The 24,207-nt window shown below is 41.3% G+C and overlaps 1 protein-coding gene across 1 annotated transcript in view; it reads right to left on the bottom strand.

Annotated features, from left to right (window-relative positions):
* The window catches only part of DCUN1D4 (defective in cullin neddylation 1 domain containing 4), a 73,621-nt gene that overhangs the window by 25,807 nt on the left and 23,607 nt on the right, over window positions 1–24,207 (bottom strand). Inside the window, 4 exon segments of the mRNA XM_068975066.1 lie at window positions 247–338; window positions 5,077–5,147; window positions 12,421–12,512; window positions 15,549–15,663. Coding sequence (XP_068831167.1) covers window positions 247–338; window positions 5,077–5,147; window positions 12,421–12,512; window positions 15,549–15,663 — 370 coding nt within the window.

The raw sequence follows: 24,207 nt of genomic DNA, 5'->3' as shown, positions 1-24,207 counted from the left end.
ATACTAAAATAAACAGTGTACATTATATAAAAACTTCAATTGCTAAAATTTATCCGTAATAGCCCTCCTCCACATATGAAAACGGGGCTTGGTCTTCACACCTGTGACTACAGGTGAACCCTGCCCAGACCCCCAGGCTTTCCTCCAGTCACCCAACCCAGATGAGGTACCAGAGGGAGGCCATCACCCAGGGGATAGCAAGGACCCCCACTCCCACTCCCATCCCAGGGCAGCCTCGGGACTTACTGTAGAGAAGTCATTCCTTTTAACCATTCCTGTAGAGTAAAATAACCCATATTTTGTGCATCCAATTTCCAAGCTAGGACAAGCATAACTACCTGTTTAAAATAAAACAAAGCGGAAAGACCAATCAAATCAGGAGAATATATCTCAGCAATTAAATATATTAACATCACACCAAATGTTCACAGTAGTTTAGTCACTGAAATATGAACAGGGTAACTTGAAAATGAGTTTTAGTTTGGCAAACATTTAGAAGTTTGATAATTCAGTCTGCTGATAAGGGTTTGGACAAACATGACTTCTGTTGATGCCTGATGGTGAAAAGTATAAAGGGATTAACCTCTCCAAAGGGTGGCTCTGCAGTATCAAAACTGGAACCAGCAGCTCCACTTATGGAAGTTATCTCATAGATACACCTACCTACACATGTAAACAAAGCTGAACAGGCATCAAGACTTACTACAGGACCATCTGTAGTAGTAAGAGACTAAGAACAACCAAATACCTGCTAGTAAGGGACGACTTAATACACCTTTGCTAAACACATTCTATACAAAGGAAAACAATGCCACTAATGAGACAAATGAAGTGGGGCCATCAACACAAATACGGAACAGTTTCCAAGACGTAAGTGAAAATGAAGAGAGACGTGCAGAACAGAGTGTTAAAACCCAAAAGGTAGGTGGTGGGACAGACAGTGGACGTATCTGTAAATTCAACTCTAAAAGGGGGTAGATGATTTTAATGTAGCCCAACATTCCCTGGTGGCTCAGACGGTAAAGCGTCTGCCTGCAATACGGGAGACTTGGGTTCGATTCCTGGGTCGGGAAGATCCCCTGGAGAAGGAAATGGCAATCCACTCCAGCACTCTTGCCTGGAAAATCCCATGGACGGAAGAGCCTGATAGGCTGCAGTCCATGGGGTCACAAAGAGTCGGACAAGACTGAGCGACTTCACTTTCACTTTCTTTCACTTTCCCAACATTCCGCGTCTATGGCGCTGTGCCTGCAACAAGCACAGGCTGAACAGACTGCCACTCAGTCACTTCTCAGTGGGCACCATCCTTGCTTTTAGTGGATCTTCTGAAACTCTGCTGATGTGAGCAACTGTGGCAACTGGTTTGTGGCACTGCTCACCACTTTTTCACTTAGATGTTTTAGAGAAAAGGGTGGCACCAAGACAGTTATGGTGAGTTTAATAAATACCTGAAGGTACAAAAGACAAAATTACATTTTGAAGATGCCTCCAGCTGCAAGCTCTCTGGGGTTCTTACACAAGGACAGAGCGGAGGCCTTCTAGATTAGGGAGAGAGGAGGAGGCCCTCCCACCTCATCTACCTCAAGACCCAAGGCAAGATGAAGAGTAACTTAAAAACAAAGCATGCCATTCCTGGAGAGGTGACAAAGCAGGACGGGGCCTTCCTAGGACCAGCCTGCCACTCTGCAAGGCTGGCAATCTCTGGACAGTCACTCATAGAGAAGGGAACTCGAGTTCTCAACTGGAGATCACACATACCCTGAACGGCTGTATGTCTGTTTGTTGTAATAAAAAAAAGGGCAATGGGAAGAAAATACATGTTCCTATAATACAGTTGGCTGGGGACAAGCAGACATGGCATTTGGCAGGTAATCTCATTTCTTTACACCAGAAGAACTGCCCCACACCATTAAACTGCAACCTGGGTCAGATGGTGCCCAACTGGGTCAGATGATGGTGACAGTGAGAGGAAATCAGGGTGATATAACATAAAAAAATGAGGTAAGCCAAGACATGGAAGCAACCTAAATGTCCACAAACAAGGGAATGGACAAAGAAGACATGGTACATTTACACTTTCTAATTCAAACTTGATATGTTCTCAAACAGTATGTATACGCAATCCTCTATTAGAAAGATTAAATATTCCACATAAACACTTGTTAAGTTAAAAAAAAACAAAACAGTTATGGCAAAGGAACACACACACACAGTATGCCTGTCATGTGGCCAAACAGCCAAAGCAGTTACCACACGGGAATTTCTTTACACAAAACAGACCTTTCCCCAGGACAGCCAATAAGAAGCTAACTAAAGAATTTTATTGTTACCTTAGTAAATGAAAGCTGACCTGAATTTTACAAGCCTGCTTAAATTTCATAAGCTATAAATATCAGGCAAGGGGAAGATTTTAAATACTTTGAAGTGCTCACTTATCAATACAGATAAGCCTTTAAAAAAACCTATTTCAATGTTTGTTTTTCAAATAATTTCTAAAACTGGGATGCATCCATACCTGATGGCTTATCAGATTTACTTAATATTTTTCCCTTTAAGTGATGAATAAAATAATAAAATTTCTATTAGTGGCATCTTAAATTGAAATACAATAATAAGTACTTGGGAATAATAGTCTGAATTGGGTCTTTTAGTCTTCTATGCGATTCAACATTTCAAGATTATTTCTATTCCTACAGAAATGGAGAACCAAAGACTCATAATTACCAGAAAAGATAATAATAGCAACTATTTTTTTATTGAGTACTGGAATTTGGGGGCTTCCCAGGTGGTACCACTGGTAAAAGAATCCACCTGCTAATGCAGGAGATCAGGGTTTGATATCTGGGTTGGGAAGATCCTCTAGAGGAGGAAATGGCAACCCACTCCAGTGTTCTTGCCTGGAAAATTCCACAGACATAGGAGCGTGGCGGGCTACAGTCCAATGGGGCTACAAAGAGTCAGACATGACTGAGTGACTGACACATACACACACACACACTGGTATTTGGGGGTGAGGAACTTTAAAGAGCTGGGCCTCACTAGTTTTTTTGCTTAGAAACAGCTGCAGCACTCCTCTCACCCAACAGGCCTTTCTCCCCTGAGAGCAGATGCCCACTTAATCCCTCTGACACCTGCGGCCTGACACCTCCCAATCTCCCCACCATCAGGCCCTGCTGCCCATCCCCCTGATTACATGCTGACTGCCGTTGTTCCTTGGGTAGAAACTTGGGACTCCTCTCAGAGCCAGCTCACTCTCGCCCCTCTTACACTACCCTCCAGAAAACACTTGTCAACCTTAGACCATTCCCTGTCAGGAAACTTCCTTCTTAAAGACAGTGAAATGTTCTTTTCTGGCTATGTTTTTTTCTGGCTAAGGACCAGATTAAGCAAAACACTACTGACCCAGCTGTCCCCAAACCTCTGCACCAATCTGAATAATGTATCAAGACATCTGAACTAGAAAAATGGCTTAAAACAACATTCAAAAAATTAAGATCACGGTATCCAGTCCCATCACTCCATGGCAAACAGGTGAGGGGAAACTGAAAGCAATGAGATTTTACTTCCTTAGGCTCCAAAACCACTGTGGACAGTGACTGCAGCCATGAAATTAAGACACTTGCTCACAGGATGGAAAGCTATGACAAACCTAGACAGCATATTAAAAAGCAAAGACATCACTTTGCTAACAAAGTTCTGAATAGACAAAGCTATGGTTTTCCCAGTAGTCATGTATGGATGTGAGCTGGACCATAAAGAAGGCTGAGCACCAAAAAATTGATGCCTTCGAACTGTGGTGCTGGAGAAGACTCTTGAGAGTCCCTTGGACTACAAGATCAAACCAGTCAATCCTAAAGGAAATCAACCCTGAATATTCATTGGAAGGACTAAAGCTCCAAAACTCTGGCCACCTGATGCAAAGAGCCAACTCACTGGAAAAGACCCTGATGCTAGGAAAGACAGCAAAAGGACAAGAGGGCAGCAGAGGATGTGATGGTTAGATAAGCATCACCGACCCGATAGACATAAATCTGAGCAAACTCCAGGCGATAGTGAAGGACAGGGAAGCCTGCCATGCTGCAGTCCGTGGTGTCGCAAAGAGTTGGTCATGACTTAGCAACTGAACAACAACAACCTGAACTAGATCACATTAAAATTAAAAATACAGGGCAAAAATCAGTCCAAAGGCTCTTTAGAAAATTTAAAGTGTTACTGGGAGGAAGTGGGGAAGATGTAGGCATAGAAATGGTAACAAAAAATTTTTAATAAAATTTCTTTGTGAAATCTCCAGGAGCATGACATATCAGCATGGGCACCAGGTTATCTCACCAATACTCTGATGAAAGGGATGATCCCTTGGGAGCTCTACAAACATATAAATTCATTGAGGATGAAAGACGTATTTGTTAAACTGGGGGCTGTAATACTAAACTGTATAGCTAACGAGCCAGGGCATTTGTATAATTTTTTATTTTACAGTAAGACAGATGTGGGAATAGTAAAATATTCAATAATAACATGATGATAAGAATTAGGCAAAAATAATTAAGCATGTAAAAAACTTCTAATTGAATTTTTTAAGGGAAATACTTAGCACTTTTACACTAAAAATCAATCACTTTCCAAGCTAAATTCAACTGGAAGTGAAGGAGCTATGAAAAATCCTTGGTAATTACAACCTATCCAAAACTCTTATAAATAATTACTTATTCAAAGTCCTGGGCAAACTCTGCATTAGTCTGGAACAACTACAGAGGACAAAGATACACAATGCCATCAGTCCCCTAGTTATCTGTCATCAGAGGTACACACGCACACTCCACTTTTTAAACGTCTAGTTTAGTTACTTGATTAGTGAAATTAAAGAAATTAAGAAATTAAATGAGAAAAAAAGAAGACTGTCGTTATACCATATCAACTGCAAAAAAAGTTCTGCTTTACAAACCAATTCAGAATGGAACTTATTTCTTAGATTGCCTCATAAAAACTAACATATCCTTACTTCTTTACTGTTGCATTATTTGTTGAGACAAAGTCAGATCAACTGAGTTGCCCAAATTAGTAAGTTAGACTTACATTTTCTGGCTCGACACCAATGTCTTCACAGAATTTCTCCATGCCCTCAGGACCTACAACATCATCAGTACCTGTGATGAAATGCAATTTATATAAAGTAAATCTAACCATGTACAGATACTATTACTACTACTGTAGCATTATACTGTCAAAACACTTATTATTAAGATCAAATAACACCTAAAGACCATAAACCCTTTCTGAAGAAAGAAATTACCAAGTATAAGTTGAAAAATATTATGGAATTTAAGTTCTATCTTTAAAGGATTCTGCTTTGTACAATCATTTACATCAATTTATGGCCAAGTACTTCAACCTACAAATAGATGTACATATAATTGATATCTAAAGATAAGGTTATAGGTATTCAATTTCTATTCTTTAAAGCAGCTTATAAATCTCTATTCTTATTTTGATAATAATTTCAACACATAAAATAAATTTTGGAAACACAGTAAAAAACCACCTAATATTCTTTATAAAATTAACTGGGAAGTAATATAATTGTTTCTTTTACACAGAAAAAAAAAAAATCAAGCAGTCTTTTTGCTCTACACAAGGCAATAGCCCTTTCTTCACACTGCATGTTAGCTCTCTCTCTTCCTGAAAGAAATGTCCACACATTCCAGCTCTATCGCATCCCCACTCATTCTTCAACCACAGCAACTGTTTTCTGTTCCTCTCCCCCATGGAAACTCCCCTTGCCAAGGCCACCAATCAGCTCTAATTACCACATCCAACAGACACAGTCCGTCTCTGTTTTATGCGGCTTCCCTGGAGTAGCTGGGATTATCCTTCCATAGTGTCTCAACCCGGGTCACCGCCTCAAACGGAAGGCCTCATCCCACAGCTCCCCCTTCTCCTACATTCTCAAGAGTCAATCAATGGTCCAGTGTGCTGCCAATTTTACTTTCCAAATATTTCTTAACTGCTGACTTATTATTCAGACATCATTCTCTTACTTAGACGACCACAGCAATGCCCTCAGGGTCTCCCTATTTCCAGAGCCTCACCCTGCTCTGACTCACCCTGCACACAGCCATCTGGAGGGTCTACCTCAAACATAAACTCCATCCTGCCTTAAAATCCTTTGATTTTAAGTTTCCTGCTATCTATGGATGAAGTCCAAAGTCTCTGGCATATCAAGTAAGGTTCTTTATGATCTATTGCCACCCTTCCTCTTCAGCCTCGTAACTTTCCACCTTCAAATCAAGTTTCCCAGAAATAAAAGAATCAAATAAATATTGCTGAATGAATAAAAATTAGGATCCAGAAATACTGATCCATGGTTTGCTCTGCACACATACGCTGACATGTGGTACTAATACGTGGTACTACACGTGGTACTGCTCTTGGGGCCTCAGTCCATCTCCCTCTCCCCTCTTCTCATGTGAGCTCCTTCCATCTTGAAGATGGGAACCATACAGGCAGTCCTCCCAATTTCCCCACCAGTGGAGGCCGGATCAGGCAGAACCCATGCAATGCGAGGAATACTGTATCCACATACACATCAAGTCCCAGCTCATCTACCTTTCCTTCTAAATTCCAACAGAGTAAGAGCTATTTATTCTTCTTATAACCTCAATCTACTACCCTGGCATGAAGTAGTTGCTCCATAAATTTTCTTGAATGAATGGATGGATATCAGAATACAAAAATCACTCTACAATCTTCCACAGCCTTCAGATGTACCAAGCTGCCAAGATCAGCAGAATCCATCTAAATGCCTTTGTTGTTCAAATATTATCAACTGGGCACATCCTGGAGCTATTCACTGTAGAAGTAGCTGACGAGGAATAATATATGGTCCCTGCCCACCAAGACTGGAAATAAACACAAGAGTAATTTTAATACAAAGTAATACCTAGATCACCAAGTATAAGGGGGTTAGTCTCAACAAAGGGTGACAATTAAAACCACCTTGCACACTTGTTGGTCAGTTCTGTGTCACTTTTCTCCCTTCTAGTCCTTGGCTTCTCTCAAAATCCAGACTCAGGCTCTTCCACATAACCTAGCCGAAGCAAATACTTTTTCTGCCTGCTTTATTTGCCTTTTAATCACAAATGTGTTATTTCATGACAAATAATTTCCTTTCACATAGTTCAAATCTGTTACCTTTTTGGGGACTTTCAGTTTTTTTCTCCTTTTATTTTACATGTTTTTCAATGTATCCTTCATTTTGTCTTATTACAGGAAAATCAAATAAAACTTTACTTAATTTTTAATTTAGATTTTTGAGCAACATTAATACATACAATGATATGAAATTTCAATTAAAACTGAAAATAAAAGTGCTTAAAAAAGCAAAAGTTTTCCTTCTAACCTTTCCCTACGCCCCAGAATTTCTTTAAAAATCCTTCCTCAAATAAGCTATTTTATAGAATTTTAGCTACAGTAAATATATACATATTTCTGTAAGTTTTTCAGGCAATTCTCTTTGGCCTCCAGGTGCACAACAATCATTTCATCTTCAATGAATCATTGTTTTTGCCCTCCTTTCCCGTATTTATGCCCCTTCTTTCTTTCTCTTATCTAATAGGATTAGCTAATAATCTCCCTAAACAATGGCAAATAAGAAAGAGTGAGAATAGGCACCCTAATCTCAGTCTTGACTCAAATGGGAATACAGTTAGCATTTTATCATTTGGGTCTGTGTGTGCACATGGGCTTCCCAGGTGTCTCAGTGGTAAAGAATCTGCCTGCCAAGGCAGAAGACCCCCTGGAGGAGGAAATGGCAACTCACTCCAGCATCTTTGCCTGGAAAATCCCATGGACAGAGGAGCCTGGTGGGCAACAGTCCATGAGGTCACAAAGAGTCAGACACAACTGAGTGACTAAGCACACACACGTGTGTGCATATACTTACATGTGCACACTCGTGTGTATTACACAAATGATACATGAATACATTCATATGGTGAAACGTTCAAACAGAGAAGTCCAAGTGAAGTAAAGAGAAAGCCTGCCTTCCTCTTCTTACCAGGCAGGCATGTATACTCTTGGGCCATTTTGCTACGTATTTGTGTATGTGCAAATATATAGTGAGATGTGGTTCTGAACTTGTTTATCTGCACACATGGTTCAGACTGTATCCTGCTTTATTTCACCATCTGGTAATTTTCCTGTGCAAACACCCAGCTGATATTCCGTACACTGCTCCACTGTAGGTCACTGTGTGTGTGAATTCCATGTTTCGTAGTCCTTATCCTCATTCCACTACCGTAAAGTATTTGGGCTATGAGATTAAAGAGCAACGATATCCGATGGAAGTATTCATCTATTTCTAGCCTGCTAAGCGGTTCCGTTTGTAGGAACAGATGAGTTTTTAGTATCTACTGAAAGGACTCATTGGGAGGTGGTTACACAAAGCTGAGGGAAAAAAAGGCACTTCACAATCTTAAAAAAATTTTTGTCTTTGGTTTCTATACTTTGTGATCTAAAAAAAACCCTCCGCTACCAATTCCTGAGCCTGGCAAGCCACCTGCCCTTCCCCTGCCTGGGCACAGGGCCTGGGGGGTCTCCCAGCTGGCTGTCCCTCTCACACGCCCTCCAACCCCACCTCCCCTCCCTGTCGGTGCTCATCAGTGACGGTGCTTCTCCACTTGTCTGTTTACCACACAACAAAATGAGCTCCAAGCACAGCACTTCGGCCGTCCACACGCACTCCACAGCCTGGCATGCAGCAGGCCCTCAGAGGTTTGCTGAGGTACACTGGGCAGTGGTGACATTAAGTTTCCCATGCTTTTTTCTTTTTTTTCATATTTTATGCAATGCCATATGCATCTGTGTATTTTATAAAAAGCAAGGTTTTAACAGCATGGTTTGCAATGGCACAACTCATATTACTTTAATATTTTATCCTAAAAAAATTAAAACAGAGCTTATCAGTCAACATTACTTAAAGGCTACCCATAATCCTGTTATCTCCAATAACTTTTCCTTTTTTCTCATTATCATTCCCATGCACACATTTAGATCTATTTGTAATCACATTGTTCATTGGGCTTATGGGTGTACTGACACTGGACTTATCATTTATCTGTGGAATTGAGCAATCTTAATCTAACAAAAGGGCTTCCCAGGTGGCTCAGTGGCAAAGAATCCTCCTGCAATGCAGGAGATGCAGGTTCAGTCCCTGGGTTGGGAAGATCCCCTGGAGAAGGAAATGGTAACACATTCCAGCATTCTTGCCTGGGAAATCCCATGGACAGAGAAGCCTGGCGGGGTACAGTTCGTAGGATCACAAAAGAATCAGACATGACTTAGCGACTAAACAACAATCTAACAAATAGGCCACTCACTAACACAAAGTAGATTAAAAATAGGTTTGAGGGAGATGGTTTAAAAGCTATGGAATGCCCTGGTGATATGATACTAGAGGTCCATTTAGAAGGTAGATATACTGACAATAATCTAGAAAACAATAGTCCTCCCACTTTCACTGCTATTTTAAGCAGGGACTCCTAATTAAATATATTTAACTTTTCCATGAGGGCCCAAAACCATCATGGTACAGTTTCCGTAATCGCACCACGCTGCATCACTGGGGCGAAAGGGGCCACTCTGTCTCCTTCACCAAGAGCCCACTGCTCCTGATCCCTAGCCTCACTTTGCTAAACCAAAACACAGCTCTGCTATAGGATCTAATTCAAAGTAGAGATGAAGAGCCTACAATCAGGACTTGCAGAACTTTTAGAACTCACATGTGTGAGCTTCAGTGTGACTTAAATGTTGGCACTTGGGTACCTGCTCTCACCTCTTATTCTCAGATATATTTCAGAAGGTGAAAGCCATCAGATAAATTATTTATGTATAGCTGGTTATTTAATGAGATTCCAGCTTCAGACAGAGGTCTAAACAAGACACTCCCCCAATCTTGCCCTCAGCAACACTGTCTAAAGTCAGAGGACTAGCGTACCACAGCACCAAAGTCAGTAAACCTATAACCACAAAGAACAGGACAAGAGCCCCAGTCGAGGAAGTTCCATTTATCAAATCTCTGAGAATCAGAAACTGAGTTGGCAGGAATTTTAAAAGGCAAGAGGTGGTATCCTAAGAGGTGCAAAGGAGGGCTAGGCTCAGGCTACGGGAGGGCGGAGGGCAGAGGTCAGGGCAAGAGTGGAACTGAGAGCTCTGGGAAGAATGCAGTTCCATCTGTGTCGTGGGACTGCACTGCCAAGGCCCCCTACCGCCCTCCACTCCACTCTGCTCAGGTGTTCAGCCTCCACGGCAGGAGGCGATCTCCCAGGGAACACAATAACCCCACAGGGGAGGGCCCTCCTCCAGGCACCGGGCCCACAGCCTCACCCTCTGCTCCCAGACTGGCCCGGAGCACAGCCTGTCAAGCCTCCTGGGGACCCTCACCATGTGCTTTTCCTGAATAATACTGATCTACAGTTTTTATTCATGTCGTTGGGATATTAAGAAATGAAAGAAGGTGCCAGGTGGGGCTTTTAGTTACTCCCAATTTCAAGCCATTTTTCCTGATGAGATACAAAAGAAAAGGGGGGGGGTATAAAAATAGGGAGAGGCATACCACAGAAACTTCTTGCAGTAATGAACCCCACAACGAACCACCTGGCAGGGGTCTCAAGGAACCTAAAGAATGCGGCTTAATCTTCATCCCAAAAGTCACCTTTTTGAACCAGAGAAGAGCAATCAAGAAGGAAAAACTGTACTGTGTTTCCTTTTAAAGGAAAACAGAAGTGTGGCTTTTACTATGGAAAAATTTATATTTGCTTATAAAGGAGGACACAACAGTATCAAAATGGCTGTGCGATGGTGGTGGGATTAAGTGTACTTTTTCTGTTTAAACTTTCCTTCTTATAATACATGTCATAACAATAAATGTGAACCAATATAAGAAAGCAAGAGATTTTCATAATCAAAGTGACAGAAACACGAGAAAATGCTCATCACTCAGACCCAAGTACTGAACACCTGGAAACGTGCCGACTGCTTTCACTAGGAACAAAGTGTCTTCAAGAGAGTCATGCTGTCAAGATGTAAACATAAAAAACAGATAAATTCTAATACTATGTAAGTGTTTACACTATGTGTCCATCCCTGCAAATAAAAACCAGCTCAAATTAGTTCAAGTGACGAAAGAGAATTCACTAGAAAGACACTGGGGCAGCTCACAAAAATCCAAAAAGACTACAGGAAATCAGGATCACATCCTTTCAAGTCTACCACCGGAAGAGAAAGAGGCTCTTCTTCCAGTTTCAATCTGAAAACCCCAGGACATTTTATCTGATGGTCCTGATCTGGGCTACCTGCCAGCCCCAGGAACAATCTTTGTGGCCAAAGAGGGCAAGACTTTTATCAGAAAAGGGTGGGGTAGGAGCAAAACACTGGCCTCCAGAAGAATTCTCATTCTGATACCCAAGAAAAGGGCATCGAAACCAGTTATGATTTACCAGAATGTCCTTCCTGTAAGAGTACAAAGAAGGTTATTAAGCTAATGAAGCTAAGAGATGTACCATTTGCTTGTCAAATGGAAAAGTGGAGAAAAACACTCCAGGCAAAGGGACCACTGTGAGTTAGCTGTCTTTTCTCCCGCAGGTTGGGGTTAAGGGTGTAATGGATTGTTAGGGAATGACATGTGTGATCTGGACATTTTTTTTTCTTCTTCAAATTAGACAACAGGCAACCCATAGACCCTGATTGGGAGTAGAGACTGATATTAAGTAAATCGGTTTGAAGGTCACTGGAACTGTCAAGTGGATACGTTATGATAGAAATCTGGTGGGGAAGAGGAAGGGTAAAATAGCCTTCAGTTCAAACTTGTCTGAAAGTTTTTTTTCCCCCCTTTTTTTACACCATACACAGCCACAAAAACAAACAAACCTTTTATTTCAATATTATTCAACCAGATATAATAAACTGCAAAAATGGGATTGGTTTTAAGATATTTTAAACAACAAAACCAACACTGTCTGCCAAATAATCTTTCAAAATAGAGACACAATATAAGAAATTCCACTGCGCTACATAAAGGTTCAAAGCAACAAAGCCTATTTTAACTTGGACGCGTGAACCAAGCAGCCACCCATTACCAGCATTTTCAACAGGTTTCCTAGCAATCCAGAGTATTTCTCCCAAGTACATTTCATCTTTTCAGTTCCCTTCTAGTGTTCTGAATTCTTTGGCTTAGCTGCTGGCTATAAATAGAACCTTTGGTGATTTGTTTCAACTGTGCTCCCTCTTGAAAACAGGAAGACACACATACACACAGACACACACACACCAAATTCGAAAAGCACTCATTTTTTAATTCTTTAGTTTCCTCTAAAGTACTCTGTATTTTTATGAGGCTCAGCCTTAGGTGATATGATTACCTACCTGCATATTCATAGAACCATTCTAAGCACCTCTTACTTGAAAAGGCTTCTTCTTCAGTCTTTATTCTAGTTGAATCATATTTTCTATACATGCTAGAAATTGAGAAAGGAGTTTCAGAAGTTATTTAAAGATACTGAGTTTTTAAAGTAACAAATAGTTTTTATTCTTTTACCCAATCAGATACCTAGTTAACAGGTATTTCACATACGTTTAGAATATTCCACTTCTTGCATCTGGAAGCGTCACCTTTAATAACTATAGTTTTAAACACAGTCATACCTAGTATAGAATTAAATGGTAAGCTCTTAATACAGGTTTTTATCTGATGAACAAATAGCTAGTAAAAACTGAACAGAACAAGTATCTGATATACACCTTTCTATCTCTCCAGCCAGAACCAACTACAGAAAATAGTGAGATGCAGCAAGAAATGTCGCTGGTGTTTTCTTCAACTGAAGACCCTAGAATTCAATTGCGTTCCTGAATGAAGTTCTCCTAATGCCCATGTCATCTGAGTCAGGCTAGGCACAGACCACGGTCTAATGAAGAACCTGGCAATAGGAGAGACCTCCAAGGAACTTGTTAAGCAAATGAAAAGAAACATCAAATTATGAACAAGCCTCCAGGGGAAAAGAACCTCAGGAAAAAGAAATACAGAGAAGTCCTGGCTCCTGCCCTTCTCCTGGTGTGTCCCATGTGGAACCAGTGCGTAAGCTGGAGAACTGAGTCAGCAAGCACAGGGCCTCCTCCTGCGCTGCTGTGACCCTCGTCAGGAATTCCTTATCTCATGATGACATGGGGCTGAGGAGCCAGACATTCCCTACTTGGGGAGGGGAAAAGAAGCAGTATCATTACAAATAGTGATTTCAATAGAAAAGTTATAAGCTTTATCCCTTATTTATATATGAACATTTATGAATACAGCTTTTATTTACGTAGCATATAATATCACACATAATTCTTTTGAAGTGAGCATTTATTCATGATCAAGACTTTCGCCACGGATATCTGTATATACTGCTAATTAGAGATTCTGGGTTTTTGTACCCAAAACACCCCAAAATATGTTATAGGGTATTAAGATACTGAAACCACAAACCACTAGTTTTGTATTTCCTCTATAAAAAGCAGCCATACCACCTGGAAACAAAGGTGGATACTGGCCAGGGGTTCAAACAGATTTGCTCTAGTCCTGGGTTTGGACATTTCTATCTCAGCTCAAGGTCTATAACTGGTCAATTAACTGGAGATCTATATAAGATTGTAATGTCTGAGTTACTTGACAATATTCTACCTAAAAAAGGACACTGGAATAACACTCAGAAAAAAATAAATAATACATGCTACTACATGGAAGAATCTCAAAAAAAACGATACTAAGTTTAAAAAAAAAAAGGCATTTCACATAGAGGTTCATTTATGTGAAATGTTCAGAAAAGGCAAATATGAAGACACAGAAAGTGAATTTGTGGTTCCCTGGGGCTGGGAATAAGGACAGACAGACTGTAAGTGGGTATCAAGGATCTAACTGGGGTGAGAGAAATCTTATAAAACTGGTTTGTAGTGATGGTTGCAAAACTCTAACTTAGTAAAAATTACTGAGTTGTACACTTAAAACTGTACACATTGTGGTATGTAAATAAAGTTTTTCCAAAAAAGACCAAGAATGAAACTCAACTAAATCATCCAGCTATAAAATTAGTTCCCCATGCCCTGGGTGACCAATGAAATGCTATCAATGAGAGTACCTCACACCTTTCTGCAACTCAACTAACCAGTTTTTTTGTGTGTGCATTAAAACACTGTATTTTAATGAAACATAATTCTAGTTTTAAAAATAGTGAGTGAGAAGAGGGGCATTATTTTACATTTTTGCAAATGCTTTAAAAATATGGCTTTATATTAGACTGTCCAGTTCTCATTATCTGTTTCTACATTCAGACTGTTGAGATATACTGTTCTGGTTGAATTAGTGAAGAAAATTCAGCCTTGTACAGACTTGAAACTGGCTTTATCACGCTAAAAGAATTTAGACAGTGAAAAAATAGTAAGTGCTACATATAGCCATGCTATGTGATAACTAGAATTTAACAATTCCTTGATAATCATATCTGTACCACCAAATGGTCAAGGAGCTTGGCTTCATAAAGCTGAATCACTGGTCTAAACGGTGCTGGTGATTATTGATTATCTTCTAAATCACGGCTACAGTTTTTTCAGATAATACTTTCCACTCATGTGAGATAGGAACAGTGACATGATTTTCATGTTTTCAGAGTCCATCTCTGTAACCCTCTAAGAGTTGCAGTATATGAAACATCACAACGAGAAAGAAGCAGAAAGATCTCATCTGATCCCTCTGATTATCAATATGGCAATTCAGGCCACATCAGTGAAGTGAAATGACCTACACAGCCAGAATGGAGGAAGATAGGAAAAGGCAGAAAAGACTGAAACTATGATGTTTGTTCATTGTTTAAAAAGAGAGAGAGAACAAAAGTGGCCATTAAAATCTGGCTGAAACAGTAAAAATGTCTAAAATAAGCAAACCTAACAGACCCTGGGAGTTACCAAAATTAGCAGGTCACTTGTCTGAAAGAAAAGTGGTTTCAACAGTCTTATTTTTCATGGTTCCTAACAAATCCTCACTCTTCAGGGAAGGAACGTCAGCTCAGCTAATATTCCAGGCAGGCTCAGAGCACTGAGGACAGGCAGCTCCCTTCAGCCACGTGGCCCAGGTCCTTGCAAAACCAGCAACGGGAATCCTGCTCCTGTTGCAGGTAGGGAAACCCTCTTAAAGAACAGATACACACCTATTCTGAGGTCCTCAACGGGCACAGACAGCAAGCCCTTAAAAGGAGAGAAACTCTATACCAGTTTTGGTGGATCAATGGCCTAAGATAAAACCTGAAATTTCTAAGAACCCAGATTACCTAACTCGTTTTTATTTCATGAACCCACACATTAAGTATCACGAAATAATTACACTGTGAAAGTTTGCCTGGCAGAACCAAAACGACATTCCAGTCGGTGTTCGTGTACCTGGAAGGCCCACACTGGGCTCATGCATCAGTGTGCCTCTTTGGCACGTATGCCATCAACGTGGATCCACTGTCTCTGCTACGTACCTATCGTGTCTACTTTTCTTGGCAGAGAGATCATCTCCAGAAGCAGGTCTCCTCTTTTTCCTCGGCGGCATCACTTTACTAAAGCAGTCTGAAGAACTGCAAGACCGCAGACTTCCTACAAGACACAGTGAAGAGCGCAAAAGTAAGGACTGCCATGTCAAAACTCTGCTGAAGAACACCACCACTGAATGAAGAGCTCTCACGGTTTATGCTACAAAGGGTTTATATGTTACCTGAAAATGCTATAAGGTGAAAATATGGTTTTTAGTTCCTCTTTGAGAAAATGTTACACATACAATTTGGATCTTGGGCAAAAGCCTGACATGATCTTCAGCAAAACTTCCATAGAACTTTTTAGCTTGTTTTGCCACTTGAAGAAGATTCTGGTCTTATGGTCAGGGTTTTCTGAGACATAACTTCAATTTGGTAAAAGATATTAAAAATGTAACACCATCACAGAACACCTGTTGAGACTTTACCATGTACCAGGCCCTGCTCTTAACACTTATATGTCTGAACTCACTTAACCTCATGACAAGTTTATGAAAACAGAATAATAATACCTACGTAGACAAGAAAATGGAGGCAGAAAGAGGTCAGGTAAGTGGCAAAACTGGAATTCAAACCCAGACAGTCTCACTTCAGACTGTTTTAAATCACTGTAAATTAAAAGACAATTACAAGCCTATCTTGGCACAAGTACTAGCAGAGATATTATGTCACTGGTTCCCACAATAACCCTGCATGACACGCAGGGCAAAGACAATGATCTCTACTGACAGATGGGAAAAGCTAAGGATCAGGCACTCAAGAGACGTTCCCAAGGTCTTGGAAATGCTAAGTGGTGAGCTCCGGACGGCATCCTGCTCATCCGCTAGGGCCTTGGTGACAGGCCTGGCCCTCAGAGAGCGGGCACTAGGGGCCGAGTGCTCTGCACTCTGGGCAGGAGCTCCAGCTCCTCACCTGTCATGTGGCTTGGGCAGCCAATGACCTATCCTGGGTCTCCGGTTCACCATCTGAAAATGAGACCTTCTCAGCAGTGTTCTGAGGTAACTCTTTCTCAGGAGTTTTCTGAGGGGAAAACATCCACTCAGCAAGGGCTCAGGTGCCCAGCGTCACGTGTAGACAGATGTTGGCAGCTGAGTTTCACAAGAGAGGTATGTGCTCAGGCCAGAGCTCCACATTTACCTGAGCCTCACAACCACCCTACGATGGAGGGCATCCTTAGCACCCCTGTTCCTACAAATAAGGAAACTCAGGCAGAGAGATAAAGCAGTGGTTGGAAAGCAGCAGGTGGCATCAAGGATGGAACCCAGGCAGGCCCTGGCTCCCTGCCACCACTCACTGTCACTCCCACACGGCCACAGCAGCAGAGGCTGAGAAGCAGGGGACTGAGGCCAGAGCCTGGGAAAAACGAAAGTACCTCAGTTGTGTCCGACTCTTTGCAACCCCGTGGACTGTAGCCCACCCAGCTCCTCTATCCATGGAATTCTCCAGGCCAGGACACTGGAGTGGGTACCTGTTCCCTTCTCCAAGGGATCTTCCCAACCCAGGGATCAAACCCAGGTCTCCTGCATTACAGGCAAATTCTTTACCATGTGAGACACCAAGGAAGCCCAGGGATACTAGAGTGGGTAGTCTATCCCTTTTCCAGGAGATCTTCCCGACCCAGGAATCGAACTGGGGTCACCTGCATTGCAGGCAGAGTCTTCACCAGCTGAGCTACCAGGGAAGTCCTTAGAGCCTGGGGGAGTCTGGATGTTGGGGACTTGGAAAAGAAGATGAGGACCTGGGTGGGGAGAAAACCTGGGTGAGTGCACTGTCCTCCCGGAGGCTTGAGGAGGAGGAGTGTGCTAGGCAGTGGGTGGCGGCGGGGGAGGCAGCAGCAAGGAGCGGAGGCGGAGGGGCTAAGGCTGGGGAACAAACCCAGCAAGCTGCAAAGCATGGACAGCTCTTTGCAGAAGGCTGTTCGGAAGGCAGGGAGAGAGATATCAGTAGCTAACGGTTTCAACATGAAAAGAACAAGGGCAGGGACTGGAACCTAAATCCTGGACACACTCAGGCTTCCACCTCCAGGCGATGTACTTTCAGAAGAGGCCAGCCAAAAGCACCTCTCCTGAAACAAACCAGGACAATGGCGCCAGCGAGGCGCGGGTCCAGCACTGGCTATTGGACCAGGCTGGCTCCTCAGTGCACAGGTAGAGCCCACAAGGCTGGAAAGATGACCCTCGGCCACCCTTCCCAGAGCTCAACCAGGGTTGGGGTAGAAGGATCTTCAGAGACACCAGACACCCGCACATCTCGCTCACAACAGCAGCAAGAACAGGAAGCAGAAGAGCCGGAGCAACTGCTGCCACCATACATACCCGTCCGTCCTCCCTGCGAAACCCAGTCCTGTTTACAGTGACGCACAAAGAGGTCTGAGGGGGCAGAGACCCAAGCTTTTGCAGATCGCCAACAGACAAGATTTATTCTTGTCCAGTAATGCCTCAGGGTGGGGCTCGCAGAATAAAAAAGTGTGACCCAACTTGCCGGAAAGCCTGCCACGCTTCTCGGAAAGGAGCAACCTTGAGGCTTGCTTCTCCCTTCGGATGTGCACGTGTGAAGGAGAGACACTGTCTCCCGGCTCTGGTCACAGTCAGGTTCTGAGCTTCTAGTCTGGCACTGACCTCTCCCTCCCACCAGTGTTTGCAGAGCACAGAGGAAATGCACCCCTCTCCCCAGCCCGTGGGAAGATGACCATCATTTAAAACAATGTTTCCACCAACATTCACCAGTAAGATCTGATCACCACCACCTCCTCTACCGTTGCCTCTTCCTGCAACACTGCCATCATACGTTAACTTTTTCCACTTTGTTTTTTCTTACTAATGAACGCTTTCTGTTAAAGTTTCACAAATCACTTTCCCTGGCATAAAACGTATTCATATTTTAGCCCCAAAGCATCTCAAATTTTGCATTTTGTTCTTTTATTTATTCACGTGGCCCCTGTTCAGATGTCTCTGCTCTAATCATCGGCTTAAGTAAGTGACTATCAGGGGCCGTCCTTCACAATGAAACAGTGTCTGTTCAGTCCCAACGCCTGCTACAGTTCAGGCACCCACTGGCTCCTCGACCCTCTCACCTCTACCTCACAGGAAGAACGTGTCCAACTCACATTCCAGAGAAGTCACAGAGCACAGCTCCACAGGCAGAATCCTGGAACTCAATGACTTAAGTTTCAGGCTAACTCAAAAGCAAGTGTTCAATGCTGAGGAAAACAAGTTGACCTAAAATAATTTAGTGACATGAACCAAGTCAACAAAAACTTACAGAGTACATACAACTCAAGGTGTGGTAGCCCCAACCTCCCACTATGGCTTCAGGGATCCTACCCAAACAAAAGCAACAACTCAAGATTTTTAAGTCCATGCACAAAAGTACACCTTGGTTTGCAGGGTTCTGTCTGGTTCACCTGTGCAGACACAGCAACTAATACAGTATCATTATACAGTAATAAGGTATATATATATATCCTATAGTAGACTCTCAAGAAATATTTGTTAAATAAATGTGTTCCTAAAAAATTTGTAAATCAACTTCTGCTAAGACGTCAGTACATTTCCAGAGATTTGAAACACTTAGGAATAGGTAATGGGCTTCCCTGGTAGCTCAGAGGTTAAAGCGTCTGCCCGCAATGCGGGAGACCCGGGTTCGATCCCTGGGTTGGGAAGATTCCCCTGAAGAAGGAAATGGCAACCCACTCCAGTTTTCTTGCCTGGAGAATCCCATGGACAGAGGAGCCTGGTGGGCTACAGTCCACGGGGTAGCAGGTAATACACCACCATTTCAGACTTTTCCCCCCCATTTATCAGTTAAGACAAGCACTTGACTCAAGTATCCTGGCAGGTAGGATTTTTTTTTAATAACACAAATATTTGAGAATGTTTGCTTCTTAAAATCAAGACACTTAAACCCAAATGAATGTTTCACAAATTTGTATTTATCTGTATCATTAAATTTAGACTTTATTGCCTCAGAACTTGAATCACTTAATCTACCTGAATTGCACTTATTTTTACACTGAAAATTTAGCAAACAAATAATATAAACAAGAATCTTATGGGATGTTTATCTGTTTTAAAGAAGCTTTAGCTATTTTAACCTGCTACAAGTATCCACTTAGGTACAAATAATCTGCTATTATAGGTCAAGAGGCAAAATATTAAGGCTGAAGTTTTCAATTAATAACTACAAAGCACTTTCAAAGTTATCATCACAAATCTGAGAGGTATTATTACCACCCCAATTCGACATATAAGAAAACTGGCCAGTAAGTTGAGCTCCTAAAAGTTCCTATTCAATAAATAATTAACAAATAAAAGCTAACTAACTCACAAATTCATTTGAAATGATTAGAGTTAATACTCTGGTTTCTCTTCCAATCATATTACAGCCTTCTGGGGGGAAAATGATCAGAGTTACAAGTTTCCCATGTTTGCCAATCACGCATCACTGACTCAGCGGACATGAATTTGAGCAAACTTCAGATCATGAAGGACAGGGAAGCCTGGCGTGCTGCAGTCCATGGAGTAAAGAAGAGTCGGGCACAAATGAGCAACTGAACAACAACAAAGAAAAAAGAGGAAAGAAAAAGATTCTAGGAATCCATCCTAAATCTCATTAGAAACGTTTGGCAGGTACTTACGAAAGAGGAAAGGCCTTTTTATTACAATAATAAAGAAGCAGGAAGACGAAGGGATGGATAATCTCAACTAGTAGTCCCAAACCATGATTCAGGCTCCTTCACATTACAGCGATAGACATTCTGGCGTTCAGTGTGCACATCTCTCCATTAGATGGACAGTGACTCTGAAACCCTCCCTCATTAGAAACACTTCTGATGCTGAAGTGTTTGTATGATCCTTAGGAAGAAAACAGAAATTGCTTCCATTTTTTAACCAAAGGTTATGAGTGAGTTCAGGTTCATTTCTTTTTGGTTCAGTGTTTAACGAGAACAAATAAATTAGTCTATTAACTGACCATATTTTCAAATAAATCTGACCATATTTTCAAATAAATCAGCCAATGAATGCAGCTCTTCTTCTTACATTAAACAATTAGAAATATTACATTTTAAACATATCTAATAGTTGGTCCCAGAAAAATCAATTTTAAACAGCAAATTGAGTTCACCTGGATCAAACCACAAAGCCTTTTAATGCCTATGCAGCTGGCTGTTTTCATAATAATTTAACTAAGTATGTTATTCCTAATAAATGGTATGTAAGTAGCTACTCCGCTACTTTTAAAAATTTAATCATTTTGCTTGTGGGCCTCAAGTTAAAAAGAGGTCCTGTTCAGGAATTAATTCTATGACATATTAAATTGTGCACCCAGCTGCATCCTCAAATAAGAGCTCTATACAATTAGAGATCTTTTTCTGACTTTTCCAAACTTAGTATAAATGCTTGTTCCAATACAAAAATCTCACTATCAAATTTTCATTATGAGTTTGTTGCATCATATAGCCTTGACTCACTTAATAACATTTTGTATGTTCATTCTGCCACTTACATCATTTTTATATAGCTTTTTCACAGAACAGTGTCACAAAGGTACAGTCATTTAAGTTGATAAATGCAAGCGTGCTCAGTCGTGTCCGACTCTTTGCAACCCCACCGACTAGCCCACCAGGCTCCTCTGTCCGTGGAATTTTTCAGGCAATACTGGACTGGGTTGCCATTTCCTCCTCCAAAGTTAATAAACAGGTTGTATTTTAAGACATCTTATCAGTATCAAAATATTTTATTTCATTTTCTTGAACACATCATTGAACTACTTACTTGCTTGAGTAAAACTATTAGTGTCCAAATGTGCAATTTTTATCCTACTATTAAAAACCAAAAAATTCCCTTTCCTTTCTCTCTAAGCAATACAACTTCCAACATCTATCATCCTCCTTCACTATTATTATTGCTATTGGTCCTCTCTGGCTTTTTAAATTCACGCCCACTATTTTGGGCTATTTCTCCAACATTAATGTACAGGCTCTCTCCTCTTTTTCTTTCTTTGGTGGCAGGAAGACTGAAAGAACCGAAGAAAAGTATTAAAAGAAAGAGAGGAGAAAGATACTGGCCTCTCACACTTGGTTTCACTCTCTCATGTACAGTTGGTATAGAAATTGCTCTACCACTGAACGAAGAGATTCAAAGAAGCACTACAGTGATTAACTTTCTCAGATTTCCAAACATTACAGATTTTATGTTGTTTAATTTTTCAAGTATGCTCTGTCAGATATGATAATCACAAGTGATGCTATAACCAGATGGGGAAATGTTAATGAAATGGACTACTCTAAGAAATTACTAATGCTAATCGACACTGACTGGCATGTGTAAGGTACCAGGCACTGCACCAGCAAGTCATATACCAAACATCAGACACAGCCACTGTCCCCAAGGACAAAAGAGGACGTATGAGGCCAAACACACTCTCCACTTCAGTATTCCTGAATTATAGCCCCCAGTTATTAAACTCCCACATTCAGGTTAAATATTTAAATGTGACATTACTATAATAACAATACTCACTTAAATCCAAAGTTCAACATTAACTAAATAATGTACAAGGGGAAAACTTAGATGTTTCTTTTTTTCTCTTATGCCTATTTTTATTTATTTTTACTTTACAATATTGTATCGGTTTTGCCATACATCAACATGAATCCACCACGGGTATACACGTGTTCCCCATCCTGAACCCCCCTCTCTCCTCCCTCCTCATACCATCCCCCTGGGTCATCCCAGTGCACCAGCCCCAAGCATCCTGTATCCTGCATCGAACCTAGACTGGCAATTCATTTCTTATATGATATTATACAAGTTTCAATGCCATTCTCCCAAATCATCCCACCCTCTCCCTCTCTCACAGAATCCAAAAGACTGTTCTATACATCTGTGTCTCTTTTGCTGTCTCACATACAGGGTTATCGTTACCATCTTTCTAAATTCCATATATATGCGTTAGTATACTGTATTGGGGAGAAGGCAATGGCACCCCACTCCAGTACTCTTGCCTGGAAAATCCCATGGACAGAGAAGCCTGGTAGGCTGTGGTCCATGGGGTCGCAAAGAGTCGGACACGACTGAGTGGCTTCCCTTTCACTTTTCACTTTCATGCATTGGAGAAGGACATGGCAACCCACTCCAGTGTTCTTGCCTGGAGAATCCCAGGGACAGGGGAGCCTGGTGGGCTGCCATCTATGGGGTCACACAGAGTCGGACACTACTGAAGTGACTTAGCAGCAGCAGCATACTGTATTGGTGTTTTTCTTTCTGGCTTACTTCAATCTGTATAATCGGCTCCAGTTTCATCCACCTCATTAGAATTGATTCAAATATATTCTTTTTAATGGCTGAGTAATACTCCATTGTGTATATGTACCACAGCTTTCTTATCCATTCATCTGCTGATGGACATCTATAGATGTTTCATTACCGTAGCCAAGGGAAAGATAGCCAAAAGACTCTACCAACAAAAAATTAAGTTTAAAAAAATCAAAACAACTAACTATCAAGTTTAAAAAATCTCCAGTGCCTACCAATGTATTTTTCCAGAATAAGAAAACAGAAATGTGCTTTTTCTTAACTATTAGAACTGGCCCTGAAAATTATTTTCAGCATTATTGGTAGTAGCTAAAAGTTAAACACACTTAAGTGTGCATCAACAGAAACACATTATGATATATTCTCAACATAGAAAATCATGCAATCATTAAAAATAAAGCTTCATAAATGTGCTATAAAAAGATCTCCAGGATACACTGAGTGACAAAAACAAGAGGCATATATAAATGTATACTTGTATTTGGGGGAAAATATATCCTAGTCATCATTTGGGAAACAAATACAGGAATTTAAGAGTTATCTCTGGAGAGTCAAGGGTGTAGTATTAGCAGGGGGTGGGAGCTGGCGCTCATAAAACTGGACAGCAACCTTTGCTTTTTTACACCTTTTTGACACTTCTTTTAAAATCATGTGCATACACTGCTTTTAAAATTATTAAGGAAACTGTTTTTGACTGTCCTGACCTATGTTTACTAAAACAGAAAGATCAGGTGAAGGGACCCTCTGTGGCCTGGCCTTCTAAAACACACCTCCCCTTCTCTCACTCCTTTCCCTGGAAGGAGGAATGTCTGATCTAATTGGTAATGGGGGGCAGGAGGCCCTGTGCAGAGGGGCCCAGCCCCTTCTGGACTCCCTTTCAGCCCAGCCTGCCAGCAGAAGCTGCTACCCCGCACTGCCGTAAGTGGGGGTTAGAGGTGGGCCAGGTGTGCAGTGCTCTACTGCCTATGGCAGTGATTGTGTGTAAAGCTGTCTAATTAAGGTGAAATACTGAAAAGCTTCTGCATTTCTGCTGTTCATCTAAGCTGTGTTTTCCAACACAACTGTTAGTTCAATATCCATCTTATTATGCCTAGTTTTTAATTGATCCTGAACCAATCTGGAGGAGAAGGGTAGGGAGTTCTAAATCCTAACAACCTCCAAGGTGATTTTTTTAATAAAAAAATTAAATGAAAAAAAAAAAAAAAACGATGCTATATAGTATATACTATATGAGCTCACCAATGCTAAAAAAAACCCAACAAAACACTACTATAAAAACATATGCAGGTACA

The sequence above is a fragment of the Capricornis sumatraensis genome, chromosome 7 (genome assembly GCF_032405125.1).
Source record: "Capricornis sumatraensis isolate serow.1 chromosome 7, serow.2, whole genome shotgun sequence".
Taxonomy (NCBI): Eukaryota; Metazoa; Chordata; class Mammalia; order Artiodactyla; family Bovidae; genus Capricornis; species Capricornis sumatraensis.
This window is presented reverse-complemented; position numbering and strand designations above follow the sequence as displayed.